At 42.2% G+C, this 14,905-nt stretch overlaps 1 protein-coding gene and 1 long non-coding RNA gene across 6 annotated transcripts in view; one reads left to right on the top strand and one right to left on the bottom strand.

The window, feature by feature from the left end:
• LOC147012118 (protein FAM83C-like) overlaps positions 1–8,847 on the bottom strand; it is a 40,369-nt gene extending 31,522 nt beyond the window's left edge. Inside the window, exon 1 of the mRNA XM_085858412.1 lies at positions 8,084–8,847. Coding sequence (XP_085714538.1) covers positions 8,084–8,533 — 450 coding nt within the window. The 5' untranslated portion in view covers positions 8,534–8,847. The remainder of the gene's footprint in view (positions 1–8,083) is intronic.
• Positions 6,722–14,905, top strand: part of LOC147012117 (uncharacterized) — a 57,478-nt gene continuing 49,294 nt past the window's right edge. For all 5 annotated transcript variants that reach the window (XR_015052043.1, XR_015052044.1, XR_015052042.1 and 2 more), the window contains exons 1-2: positions 6,722–6,941; positions 7,051–7,388. This is a non-coding gene — a long non-coding RNA (uncharacterized LOC147012117). The remainder of the gene's footprint in view (positions 6,942–7,050; positions 7,389–14,905) is intronic.

Genomic DNA, 14,905 nt, shown 5'->3' with positions numbered 1-14,905 from the left:
TAGTGGTTAGAGTGTCAGCTCTGAGTCTGTGAGGCAGTGGTTCACCCCCCCTGCCCCCCCCCACTCAGCATTTAAACAAGATAGAGCAGAGACAAATAACCATATGTTGATAATAACGTGTAGGATTTGATGGGCCTAATTTCCTCCACATTTGTCGAAGTCCCTTGTAAGGGAACTCATTATATCATTAGAGTATAACACATCATTTCAGAGATGTTTTGTGTTATTTATTGTGAGGTAAGGCAATTAAAGAGGGGGGGGGAGAGTATTTTTGTTGAAGTCATGTATATTTTAGGAGAGTCATGCGAAGCGTCATCGGGCATCACGTGGGAACCGTGTGGGTGTCAAAAATATGCCAAATAGAGTGACGCATTTTGCGTATGACCCCCAAGATAAACCAAAGCTTTTCAAAACTCAACAGAATCCACAGAACACCTTACCCCGTGCTGTTCTTGAGAAATTTTTCTTGAGAGATTTAAATCAGAAATTTAAATGTCTTGAGAAATTTAAATCAGAAAATTTGATTGGTCACGATGATGTAAAATGGTGTAATATTTTGTCCAAGTACTCCAAAACGGAAGGGTTTTGAAAGTGCCAAAAAGGTGATTTGTGTTATCCAGTGTTGAAGTATATAATTCAATTTAAATAAAATAACGATTTTTAAAGTTGAAGAAAAAAAAAATTCCATAAGTTTACCACCGTTGATGCAGCGTCTTTTACACCGCCTTATTTAACACATTGAGTTGTTTGTGTCCTTTATGACGTCGTTAAAACAGTAAATTCCTTTGGAATGATTTGCAATTTTGTTTGGCTTCCAGGCAGTAAGACAATTATCTCTCCTCTCTGCGCATGTGCGGTCGAGACAAGTTCAGAGCCGAAGTACTCTTCTGTAAAACAGCAAACTTGTCTTCCTCTTCATGTTCCGATTCGTGTTCAAAATACAATATTCAATTGGAATGAAGTTGTTCCTCTCCTCGAACATTTGCTGTCTGTCATTTGGAGACAGACAGAAGTGAATCAATTGCTTATATAACCTTGCTTGTCGCTTCGCGTATGCGGTGTAATTACAATAACACTGTGAGTGAAATTACCTCACAGCCTCAAAATTACCTCACAGCCACAAAACTACCTCACAGCCACAAAATTACCTCACAGCCACTAAACTACCTCACAGCCACAAAATTACCTCACATCCACAAAATTACCTCACAGCCACAAAATTACCTCACAGCCACAAAACTACCTCACAGCCACAAAATTACCTCACAGCCACAAAATTACCTCACAGCCACAAAATTACCTCACAGCCCCAAAATTACCTCACAGCCACAAAGCGAGTACCTCACAGCCACAAAATTACCTCACAGCCACAAAATTACCTCACAGCCCCAAAATTACCTCACAGCCACAAAGCGAGTACCTCACAGCCACAAAATTACCTCACAGCCACAAAATTACCTCACAGCCACAAAATTACCTCACAGCCACTAAACTACCTCACAGCCACTAAACTACCTCACAGCCACAAAATTACCTCACAGCCACTAAACTACCTCACAGCCACAAAATTACCTCACAGCCACTAAACTACCTCACAGCCACAAAATTACCTCACAGCCACAAAATTACCTCACAGCCAGAAAATTACTTCACAGCCACAAAATTACCTCACAGCCCCAAAATTTCCTCACATCCCCAAAGCGAGTACCTCACAGCCACAAAATTACCTCACAGCCACAAAATTACCTCACAGCCCCAAAATTACCTCACAGCCACAAAGCGAGTACCTCACAGCCACAAAATTACCTCACAGCCACAAAATTACCTCACAGCCACAAAGCTAGTGCCTCACAGCCACAAAATTACCTCACAGCCACAAAGCTAGTCCCTCACATCCACAAAATTACCTCACAGCCACAAAATTACCTCACAGCCACAAAACTACCTCACAGCCACAAAACTACCTCACAGAAACAAAATTACCTCACAGCCACCAAATTACCTCACAGCCACAAAGCGAGTACCTCACAGCCACAAAATTACCTCACAGCCACAAAATTACCTCACAGCCACAAAGCCAGTATCTTTCAGCTACAAAATTACCTCACAGCCACAAAACTACCTCACAGCCACAAAATTACCTCACAGCCACAAAATTACCTCACAGCCACAAAATTACCTCACAGCCACAAAGCGAGTACCTCACAGCTACAAAGCCAGTATCTTTCAGCTACAAAATTACCTCACAGCCACAAAACGACCTCACAGCCACAAAATTACCTTACAGCCACAAAATTACCTCACAGCCACAAAATTACCTCACAGCCACAAAGCCAGTATCTTTCAGCTACAAAATTACCTCACAGCCACAAAACTACCTCACAGCCACAAAATTACCTCACAGCCACAAAATTACCTCACAGCCACAAAGCGAGTACCTCACAGCTACAAAGCCAGTATCTTTCAGCTACAAAATTACCTCACAGCCACAAAACTACCTCACAGCCACAAAATTACCTTACAGCCACAAAACTACCTCACAGAAACAAAATTACCTCACAGCCACAAAACTACCTCACAGCCACAAAACTACCTCACAGCCACAAAACTACCTCACAGCCACAAAACTACCTCACAGCCACAAAACTACCTCACAGAAACAAAATTACCTCACAGCCACAAAATTACCTCACAGCCACAAAACTACCTCACAGCCACAAAGCGAGTACCTCACAGCCACAAAGCCAGTATCTTTCAGCTACAAAATTACCTCACAGCCACAAAATTACCTCACAGCCACAAAGCGAGTACCTCACAGCCACAAAGCCAGTATCTTTCAGCTACAAAATTACCTCACAGCCACAAAACTACCTCACAGCCACAAAACTACCTCACAGAAACAAAATTACCTCACAGCCACCAAATTACCTCACAGCCACAAAGCGAGTACCTCACAGCCACAAAGCTAGTGCCTCACAGCCACAAAATTACCTCACAGCCACAAAATTACCTCACAGCCACAAAGCCAGTATCTTTCAGCTACAAAATTACCTCACAGCCACAAAACTACCTCACAGCCACAAAATTACCTCACACCCACAAAATTACCTCACAGCCACAAAATTACCTCACAGCCACAAAGCGAGTACCTCACAGCTACAAAGCCAGTATCTTTCAGCTACAAAATTATCTCACAGCCACAAAACTACCTCACAGCCACAAAATTACCTTACAGCCACAAAATTACCTCACAGCCACAAAGCCAGTATCTTTCAGCTACAAAATTACCTCACAGCCACAAAACTACCTCACAGCCACAAAATTACCTCACAGCCACAAAATTACCTCACAGCCACAAAGCGAGTACCTCACAGCTACAAAGCCAGTATCTTTCAGCTACAAAATTACCTCACAGCCACAAAACTACCTCACAGCCACAAAATTACCTTACAGCCACAAAATTACCTCACAGCCACAAAGCGAGTACCTCACAGCCACAAAGCCAGTATCTTTCAGCTACAAAATTACCTCACAGCCACAAAACTACCTCACAGCCACAAAATTACCTCACAGCCACAAAACTACCTCACAGAAACAAAATTACCTCACAGCCACAAAACTACCTCACAGCCACAAAACTACCTCACAGCCACAAAACTACCTCACAGAAACAAAATTACCTCACAGCCACAAAATTACCTCACAGCCACAAAACTACCTCACAGCCACAAAGCGAGTACCTCACAGCCACAAAGCCAGTATCTTTCAGCTACAAAATTACCTCACAGCCACAAAATTACCTCACAGCCACAAAGCGAGTACCTCACAGCCACAAAGCCAGTATCTTTCAGCTACAAAATTACCTCACAGCCACAAAACTACCTCACAGCCACAAAATTACCTCACAGCCACAAAACTACCTCACAGAAACAAAATTACCTCACAGCCACAAAACGACCTCACAGCCACAAAGCTAGTTCCTCACAGCTACAAAATTACCACAACCACAAAAACAATTTTCCCAACAAAACGCACCCTCGACCGCCCCTCCCATGATACCGCCATAAAGGTGCTCATAGCAGGGTCTCCGATAGGCATCCGTGGAGCCCTCACCCCGAGAGGACCCTCCACAAAGAGAACCCTCCCACATCGGCTTACAAGACTTTCAAAGCATCTTGAAAGTCCAGTTGTGTAACATAGATGTTTCCAATATCAATAGCCACGCATTCCTACCGGCTGCCAATCGCTTCACTGATGGATTTAATCAAAAGACATCATGTTGCACTTCACAAACATATGGCACATCTGTTTGTAAATATCAATGATGTGAAACACACGAAAAACGAACCTTTCATAGCACAGTCTTTTTGTCGTGAAGGTTGTTGTTGTTTTATCCATTTGAAGGTGGTGGGAGGTTTCATAAATTTATCACTATAACTATCCTTACCATAATTCACGGGCCGGCTGATTGTGTGTTTGTTTGTGGGTTTGTGGGTTTGTTTGTGGGTTTATTTTTGTGTTTGTTTGTGGGTTTATTTGTGTGTTTGTTTGTGGGTTTATTTGTGTGTTTGTTTGTGGGTTTGTTTGTGTGTTTGTTTGTGTGTTTGTTTGTGGGTTTGTTTGTGTGTTTGTTTGTGTGTTTGTTTGTGGGTTTGTTTGTGTGTTTGTTTGTGGGTTGTGGGTTTGTGTGTTTGTGGGATTGTTTGTTTGTGGGTTTATGTGTTTGTTTGTGTGTTTATTTGTTTGTTTGTGGGTTTGTGTTTGTTTGTGGGTTTGTGTTTATTTGTGGGTTTGTGTGTTTGTTTGTGGGCTTGTGTGTGGGTTTGTAGTGAACGTAGTGAGCTTCATACTTAACGCGTGCACATGAGAGAATAGGAAACAACAACAACAGCAAAATACCCTGGCAATTTACAATCCGTGTTGTTGGCTATGACCCTTTTGCTTCCGGTGTTTTTTTGTTTCCGGTGTTTTTTTTTGCTTCCGTTTTTTTTTGCTTCCGGTTTTTTTTTGCTTCCGGTTTTTGTCATGGGGAATGATGCATGCCGGGAGATAAAGGCATCGTTGAGACATGAAAGACCCAAATATCAGACATGGTTTATATTTCCTCCACTGATTTTAATAAAGATATCTCCCGCATCATCTAAAAATAATTTTTAATCGTGATTTACATTATTTGATCGCTGATCCCGAATCCAGGCCGAAGTAACCGGAAATTGCGTTTTCAGTTGTGAACAAGTTATAGGTAAAGTCAGAAGTGAATGAAAGAAGAATTCTACGTTCGCTTCTAGTATTTATTTTTTTAGATGAGATCCTGTTCTAGGCGGTGTAGTTGTCGTTGTGAAGGTAATGTTGAGGATTTTTTATTTTCAGATGAGATCCTGTTCTAGCCGGTGTAGTTGTTGTTGTGAAGGTAATGTTGAGGTAATATTTATTTTTGCAGATGAGATCCTGTTCTAGGCGGTGTAGTTGTTGTTGTGAAGGTAATGTTGAGGTATAATGTTGAGGTAATATTAATTTTTTTAGATGAGATCCTGTTCTAGGCGGTGTAGTTGTTGTTGTGAAGGTAATGTTGAGTTATGATGTTGAGGTAATATTAATTTTTTTAGATGAGATCCTGTTCTCTGCCGTGTAGTTGTCGTTGTGAAGGTAATGTTGAGTTATGATGTTGAGGTAATATATATATATATATATATATATATATATATATATATATATATATATATATATATGTATATATATATATATATATATTTTAGATGAGATCCTGTTCTCTGCGGTGTAGTTGTCGTTGTGAAGGTAATGTTGAGGTAATATTTATTTTTTTAGATGAGATCCTGTTCTAGGCGGTGTAGTTGTCGTTGTGAAGGTAATGTTGAGGATTTTTTTTTTTTTTTTTTGCAGATGAGATCCTGTTCTCTGCGGTGTAGTTGTCGTTGTGAAGGTAATGTTGAGGTAATATTAATTTTTTTCGATGAGATCCTGTTCTAGGCGGTGTTGTTGGCGTTGTGAAGGTAATGTTGAGGTAATATTAATTTTTTTCGATGAGATCCTGTTCTAGGCGGTGTAGTTGTTGTTGTGAAGGTAATGTTGAGGTAATATTAATTTTTTTTAGATGAGATCCTGTTCTGGGCGGTGTAGTTGTTGTTGTGAAGGTAATGTTGAGGTAATATTAATTTTTTTAGATGAGATGCTGTTTTATGTGGTGTAATTGTCGTTGTGAAGCTAATGTTGAGGTAATATTAATTTTTTTAGATGAGATCCTGTTCTTAGTGGTGTAGTTGTTGTTGTGAAGGTAATGTTGAGGTAATATTAATTTTTTTTTAGATGAGATGCTGTTCTATGCGGTGTAGTTGTTGTTGTGAAGGTAATGTTGAGGTAATATTAATTTTTTTAGATGAGATGCTGTTCTATGCGGTGTAATTGTCGTTGTGAAGCTAATGTTGAGGTAATAATTTTTTTAGATGAGATCCTGTTCTTGGTGGTGTAGTTGTTGTTGTGAAGGTCATGTTGAGGTAATATTAATTTTTTTTAGATGAGATGCTGTTCTATGCGGTGTAGTTGTTGTTGTGAAGGTAATGTTAAGGTAATATTTATTTTTTCATGGCAAAAAGACTGTTTAATTTGATGTATTTAAGAAGCGAATGTAAGAAGGATTCTACGTTCGCTTCTCGGCTTTGCCTATTCCATATTAGGTTTATTTGTGTATTTGTTTGTGGGTTTGTTTGTCGCTCTACTCCTACAGTTCTGGCCCAATTACAACCAGACTTGCTGCATGGAATCAGCATAACCCCAATTAATGTAGAGGGCCAATAAGGGTGTTTTTTTTTTAATCTTTGCCAGTAGTCTTGGGGAGGTGAGGGATGCAAGTTCTCCACAAGAATATGTATCGTGTGGCGCCGTCTCCAGGTGCGGGAGGGTATTACAAGTCTCCACCATTGACGGTATTCCTGTCCCCACGTTTTCCAGTGCTGTGAGGTGTTTTGAATTATAAGCAGTCGGTATGTTTTTGCTTCATGCACGTAACCCGGGTTATTTATTTTTCCTATACAGGGCTGTCACTTGCTTATACACCGCCCAAATAAAGGTATGCGTCAGATGAACGTGTTGGATGCTTGGATCAAGATCGCCGTCACATGAGAACGGTGTCGATTCCTTTACCTCACGAGTGTTTGTATTTTGTTTTATGTTTTTTTTTTCCCTACATTAACAAATTCCACCATATAATATTTCAAAATAATTATCTTGTTGAGCACTTTTTGAAACGATGTTGCATTCACTTCGTTCTGCTCTCGAGTTATTTCATTTGACCTTTAATCGCAGGGTTCGTGATTTTTGTCCGTTTAGTCCATGGATACGACACCTGTGCCCAGTTTGTTGGTGATCTCCAGGTCAGTTTCTGAGATATAAAGATTTTTAAATGTTCACATTTTCGTGCATTGTGTGTTTTTTTAAGGGTCAAGTTTTTCATGTGGTATCCCAGTGGGACCTGACAGTCAATTCCTAAGTCACATTTAATTAGTCGTCCAGGAAAATAGGTCTTTTCCTGAACTCATTTAATTTTCTGGGAAAACGTGACATCACAGAGAAAGAATAATGCAAAGGATACTTTTTATGTTCCTTAATTCATAGAATCTAATGCAAAAAAAAAGACCCCACTTCTTTCTCTGATGATTCATTCTGGAGTTTTCGTTCGAAACACACTTTTTTACCCTTTGATGACCTTGACCTTGATATTTGACTTTCGTCATTGTTGGCTACATATAAAACTTTGGTTGACCCATGCTACTCTCCTACCAAGTTTGGTAACAATCGGTCCAGCCTTCGCCGACATATACCCCTGATAGCGCGGAAAGACGGACACACGCAGACACAGACGGACGAGAGAACCGGTCATTCTAATATTTCGCTAACCCCCTTTGGGGGTGAGGCATGAATTGATTATTCACCTGACGATATCACCATATTATTGGCCCTCCCATAGAAAGGGCCCCCCATTTCAGGTTTTGCAGGGGGCCACCCACATACTTAGAGGGGACTCTGACCCCCTGGATGAGGAAATGCATCGTCCGAAGGTCCTGCTTACCTTCTGCGCGTTCTGGATCAGTTTCCGAACCATGTTCTTGATGCACAGCTCGTTCTCCTCGAGCGGTGGCTGCGTGTGCACGGTCGCACGGGTCACCCCGCGGAAGCTGTTCAGGACCGGCCAGCCCAGGTCCAGCTCAGGCAAGTCTTTTTCGCTCTTTTCAGGCCAGTAAGTGAGGGACGAGGAATCGATCATTTTCGAAGACCCGGAGTCTGAAGATAAAGTCCTGGACTTCGCACCTTCGTCCTCCCTCAGACATCGCTCGATCTCCCTGTGGGACAGGAATGGATGGAGTTTGTTTTTGGCGCACTGGGTTTGGTATGCCGATATCCCCTGGGCAAGCAACTTTTCGATGGCCAGGCGTTGGTCTTCGGTGCAAGCTCCCGGCGTGGGGACGCCCGAAGAACGCCACGGCTTGTCAACGAGGCAATCGAATTGCGAGGCTGCCATGGCGGTGAGGCCGAGATGAAAGACCCGAGCGGGTAATTGTGTAATCTCCTCACACCTTCGGTGATTTTACCTCACTCTTTCTTTCTTCAAGCATCGACCTGTAAAGTATTAAACTTCTTCAGAGTTTTCCTTAATCCTCCCGATCGTTCCCGTGCGTGCGACTCGCTTCGCCTTCACCCCCGCGAGTTTCGCGACCTTTTGCGGAGGCGTCAATCTATGTCATCAAACTTGTTCTACCAGTCTTATGGCCAACTGTTCCATCCCGGGTTTTCACCCGTGACTTCATTCAACCTTTTCTGTTGACTTCTCGAAAAACGTAAGAACAAACAGTGGCTCACGACAGTGAGACGTCATGATCAGGACTAAAATTCGAGGTGGCAGAGAAATAAATTATATATATATATATATATATGTAAAAAAAAAAAGATGTATGTATATAAAAGGAAAAACAACACCGATGGCTTTCTTGGAGTTTGGGAGTGCGTTTTTCCCTCCGGCATGAACCCAACCGCTCTGTCTTTTCAAATGCATTGCGGTTATGACAGATTGACAGGGTAGGGTATACCATGACCGACTTGGGTGGGAGTTTCAACCGACACAACAGCGGCCTGCCTCCTCGAGGATGGCATATGAGCTTTTTGTCCTAAACCTCCCTGTGTATCAAACCCAGCTGCGAGGATGGATGGCTTTTATTACCTACGGGGAAAAAAACAGAACAGAGAGCACTTACTAATACCGAAAATGTATATTAGTATCTGCATCTTCTTTTGAAAGCAGCACAACGCTGCGGGGTAGCTTCATTGGTTGAACGTACGACTGTGCCACTGATGCAATTCCCTCAGTAGGTTAGGCAGGAATTTGTAATTTGTTCATGGTGCTGGCGATAGCTCGCCTTCTCTTCGCGAAGGACAGCGTCGGATATTTACCATCCATCCGAGGGACGACACACACATTGATGAATCGTACCCTACCTGTGAAACACAGGGATGACAGTTTATATAGCTGGGTCGGGATTCAAACCCAGGCTAGATAGCTTGGACACTCTCGAGTCTAGGCCATCCCACCAGCCCCTATAAAAGCATCATCACAGCAAGTCAGGAACCACAATCGTAGGGTGTGTGAGAACAAAACCTCGCGTCAACCGGCTTGTATAACCAATAGAATTGGGACATTAGATCCAAACTGGTGAGTAATTAGCAACACTGAACTTACAAATCGATGACCAAAAGTATACTCTCATCATATGTTTTGTCTGCTCTGTGTTCAAATGTAGAGGTGAAAAGTCACGTTGTACACACAACCATGTACTATGGCTCATACCATGTGATTTGAGATGTCATTAAGATGTCTGATGCATTTGTCATACACATAACGTACTTGACGCGACAGGTGCTATAACTTCGGGGGAGAGTGCAGGCTCAGACTGAGACTGCAGGATAATTAACTTTAATATGCATGTCACACATGATTCCCCGTGCCTCCCCTTGTATCACATCACCAATTGCCATGCATAATGCGGTCTACAGGAGAATGGTATCTGCGTTGTGTAATTGGACAAAAGGTAGGATAAAGAGACAAAAAGTTGGAAAGTACATTTCCATCAATGAGAAGGAGAAATCCTTATTACATCCAGTCAGAGATGTGAACTTCACACTGAAGTTTTTACATTTGTGGCAAAATATAGCATGCAGAGTGCCTCGAGAAAGTCCACACTCCCTTTCAAATTTTTCACCTTATGTTGCCTTGGAGGCTGGAATTAAATTGCATTAAATCAGACTTTTTCCACCTTTATTAACACATCGTAACCCACAACTTCCAAGTGAAAAACAAATTGTACAATTTCCAGAAGATTAATTAAATTTACAAAACTAGAATATCTTGGTTGGGTAAGTGTCCATCCCCCTGAGTTAATACTTGGTGGAAGCACCTTTGACAACAATTGCAGCTGTGAGTCTGTTGGGATAGGTCTCTACCAACTTTGCACACCTTGATTGGGCAATATTTTCCCACTCTTCTGTACAAAACTGTTCAAGCTCAGTCAAGTTGCACGGGGAGCGTTGATGGACAGCAATGTTCAAGTCATGCCACAGATTTTTGATTGGATTTAGGTCAGGGCTCTGACTGGGCCACTCAAGGACATTTATCTTTTTGTTTCTTAGCCACTTGAGTGTAGCATTGACTGTGTGCTTCGGGTGGTTGTCATGCTGAAAGGTAAACTTCTGTCTAATTTCAGCTTTCTTGCAAAGGGCAGCAGGTTTTCCTCAAGGATTTTTCTGTATTTTGCTCCATCCATTTTCCCTTCTTTCCTGGCAAGTGCCCAAGTCCGTGCTGATGAGAAACATCCACATAACATGATGCTCCCACCACCATGCTTCACAGGAGTGATGGTGTTCTTTGGGTGATGTGCTGTGTTGGGTTTGTGCCAAACATAACATTTTGTATTTACACCAAAAAGTTCCATCTTTGTTTTGTCAGACCACAAAAAGTTTTTCCACATGGCTTCAGAATCTCCAGAGTGGTTTTTTGCATACCTCCAATGAAATTCATGGTGGTTTTTTTTGAGTAATTCCTTCCTTCTTGCTACCCTACTGTACAGGCCAGATTTGTGCAGTGCTTGGGATATTGTTGTCACATGCACATAGTGACCAGACTTTGCCATAAAGGCCGGTAGCTCTTTCAAAGTTGCCATTGGCCTCTTGGTGGCCTCTCTGATCAGTCTCCTCCTTGCTTGGTGATACAGTTTGGATGGACAGCCTGATCTCAGCAGGGTCTTGGTGGTACCATACGACTTCCACTTCTTAATGATTGTCTTGATTGTGCTCCAAGGGATATTCAAGGCCTTTGAAATATTTTTATACCCATCCCTTGATCTGTGCCCTTCCATAACTTTATCCCGGAGGTCTTTTGAAAGCTCCTTGGTTGTTCATGATTGAGTCTTTGCTGTGAAATGCACTACCCCACAGAGGAAACCTACAGTAGCAGTTGATTTTATTCTGAAATAATCAGAATCACTACAATTTAACACAGGTGGAGGCCAATTAACTTGGTGTGTGGTTTTGAAGGTGATTGGTTACACCTGAGCTAATTTACAATTGCTATTATCAGAGGGGTGGACACTTCTCCAACTGAGATATTCTAGTTTTGTATTTTTAATTAATTTTCTGAAATTTGGAGAATTTGTTTTTCACTTGGAAGTTGTGGGTGACGATGTGTAAATAAAGGTGGAAAAAGTCTGATTGAATGCAATTTAATTCCAGGCGATAAGGCAACCAAAGGTGAAAATTTTGAAACGGGGTGTAAACTTTCTATAGGTGCTATATTTAAGAGAGAGGATTCAGTTCCGGAGGAGTGGAGGACAGGGTTAATTGTGCTCTTATGGAATGGGAAGGGTGATGTTCAAGATTTGAGGAAGTAAAGGTTCTGGAGAGGATTCTGGATGAGAGGATAAGGAAGAGTATGGAAATGGAGATCGGAGAAGAGCAGCAGGGGTTTAGAAAGGGTAGGGGGATGATGGATGGGATGTTCGCACTGAGACAGCTGGTGAAGAGGTTTGAGGTTGAAGGTGAGATAGCATTGGGATTTTTAGAGCTGGAGAAGGTCGACGACATTGTCCCGAGAGAGATGGTGATTGTGACACAGATGGATGGGAGTGCCTGAAGCAGAAGTTAGATTTTGGTAGAAGGGATGTGCAAGGGAACGAAGCAAAGAGTCTTGGTTGGTGGAAGGGATGTCTGAGAAGTTCAGTGTGAACATCAATTTGAGGAAGGGAAGCTCTCTCAGCCCACTCATGTTTATCATGGTGATGGAGCTGGTAAACAGGAAGGTGAGCTTGAGGGGTAGTATGGGGAGGATGTTGCATGCAAACAATCTGGCTGCTGTGGTGGAGAGTAGGCAGGAGATGCAGGAAGTACTGGTGGTGTGGAATGAGGAATTTGGGAAGCATGGGCTGAAGATGAGTATGGAGAATACTGAGGTGATGTGGGTCAGGCAGCAGAGAAAATAAATTAATATCAGGTTCGAGGGGAAGATCACTCAAGGAAATAGGTTTGAGTATCTGGGTGGAACAGTGACTGGGGATGGTAAAACTGAGGCAGATGTGTGGAGGAGGATTCAGATGGGTGCAAATGTAAGGATGAGGGTGGAGGGAGTAATGGCAGACAGAAAGATATCAAGGAAATTGAAAGGGAAAGTTCTGATGTTTTATGTAACGCCGGCCTACCTGTACGGTCTGAAGATGATGGCACGGACAGAGACAACAACAGAGGCTGCAGCTTTGCGAGAAAAACTGGGTCAGGAGGATTGTGCGAGTGAAGAGAGTGGATAGAAGGAGGATGGATGAACTGACGGAGAAGATTGGTGTGCAGATTTGCTTGAAGGGGAGGTTGGTGAAATGCCAGCTGAGATGGGCTGGACACTTGGTGGATATGGGGGAAGAGAGAATGGCAAAGAGAGCAGATAGTTTGAGGGAACAAGATCGGAGGAGTCGAGGTCGACCAGTGTTGAGATGGGAGGATTGCGTGAGGAGGGATAGCTGAAAGGTAAGGTGGTTGGAGAGTGGAGAGAGTTGGCTGAGGACGGAGGGAGGTGCAGGAGTATCTTGGTCAAGGCAGGACAGAAGCTTCGTACCATCGGACCTCACACTTTTCAAGGGAAGAGGAGGAAAAGAAGATCCAGTGTTTCAAAGGTCTGGAATCATAGGGGATATATATATATATATATATATATATATATATATATATATATATATATATATATATATATATATATATATATATATATATATTTTGAGGTGGATAAAACGTCGTTTTGACCGATAGAATGGCCCTCACATAGTCCAGATTTAATGCCACTTGTCTTTTTTCTATGGGGACACCTCAAATCAATGGCTTATACCATGAGACCACATACTATTGAAGATATAAAGAATGAAATCAGATAAGAATGTGCTAAATTGATGTGTCAATGTGAAGAAACGTTCAAAGAAACCTATATACAAGGATTGATGTGTATGTATGTCAGTGGTGCGCAATTTGAGTAATTATTTTCATCAAATTGTAAAATAAATATCCCAATGGTTCTGGATTTTTGAAACACCCTGTATTGTGCTTGGGAAAACGTGCTTAAAATGTTCAAACGATCCTGTTTTATGAACAACAAAAAAGTGAGCTCTGGGTGTGCTTCTAGGCATCGTCCAAGACTTGTTAGTGCAAGGCCAAACTCAACGCCGAGCCTTTAAACTTTGTTATCCGAATGAAAATCCATTACACGTTTATTTAAGCTGAAAGGCAAAGACTCAGCAGGTTCTTATTCTTCTTCTTTCGGCTGCTCCCGTTCGAGGTCGCCACAGCGGATCATCCGTATGATCCACATAGTGATTTGGCACATGTTTTACGCCAGATGCCCTTCCTGACGCAACCCTGGTCGCCTCTTACAACACAGGGATATGGTACACCTATTTTAACCGGGGTATACACCGGCCCAGTACACTGGTACTCATTTCGCCGACCTCGGAAGGATGACAGGCTGAGTCAACCCAAAGACTCAGCAGGTTGTGGAGGGGAATTCCAAGGATGATAAACATGACACGTGAAAAGGAGGTGTGTGCACATGTTTTTCATTCCTCCTCTGTTGTAGTTTTAGGCAATGCTTAAAGCAGGGTATGTTGGGTATGTTGCCTTAACATAATACAATGGGTATGTTGCTATTGTCTTCCCAGTGATAGGGCAGGAATTTAACAGTTTAATTGGCACCTTTACACAGTAATCTAGTCTTTTAAAAAGCACTAGCAGGGTACCCACCCCCTGGATGGGTCGAGTTTGCGAATTACTTGCTGAAAAAAGTAAAGTTTGTGTTTTGCAAGAAGACTATAGATGTTTGTATGGTGTGTGCCTAAAAGGTTATAGAGGTTCTAGATGATCTAAAGGTCTAAAAAGTATGTATGTTACAGTTCCAATAGTAGTTCGGATCTAAGGGATGGAAAGGGTCTAATCTCTCAAGCATTTAAAAAGTGTCTAAAAAGGTCTAAAGCTCTGAGTGGTCAAGGGTCCAAGCTAACATGCCTGAAAGGTGTAAGAGGTCGAAGAGGTGTTTCAGGTCAAAGGGGTCTAAAGGGAATCAAGGGACTTAAGGGGTGTAAATATCTAATTGGTCTTTGGGGTATGAAGGTTCTTGGGGTCTAAAGGGTATAAAAGGTCTCAATGGTGAAGGGGTCTAAAGTTGTCAAAAGGGTCCAAAATGTAATAGGGGGCTATAGGGGCATAAAGGGTTCTTAAAGGCCTTGGGGGGTCTTGAGGGTCTCAAGGGTATTGAGGGTCTCAAGGATCTTGTCGGTCGTTAAGGGTCTTTTGAAGATCTTTGAGGGTCAAGGTTCTA

Source organism: Eptatretus burgeri, chromosome 15 (assembly GCF_056783735.1).
Source record: "Eptatretus burgeri isolate ZD-2024b chromosome 15, Ebu_testis_v1, whole genome shotgun sequence".
Lineage (NCBI taxonomy): Eukaryota > Metazoa > Chordata > Myxini > Myxiniformes > Myxinidae > Eptatretus > Eptatretus burgeri.
Note: the sequence above shows the minus strand (reverse complement) of the source record. Positions and strands in the feature narration are given on the sequence as shown.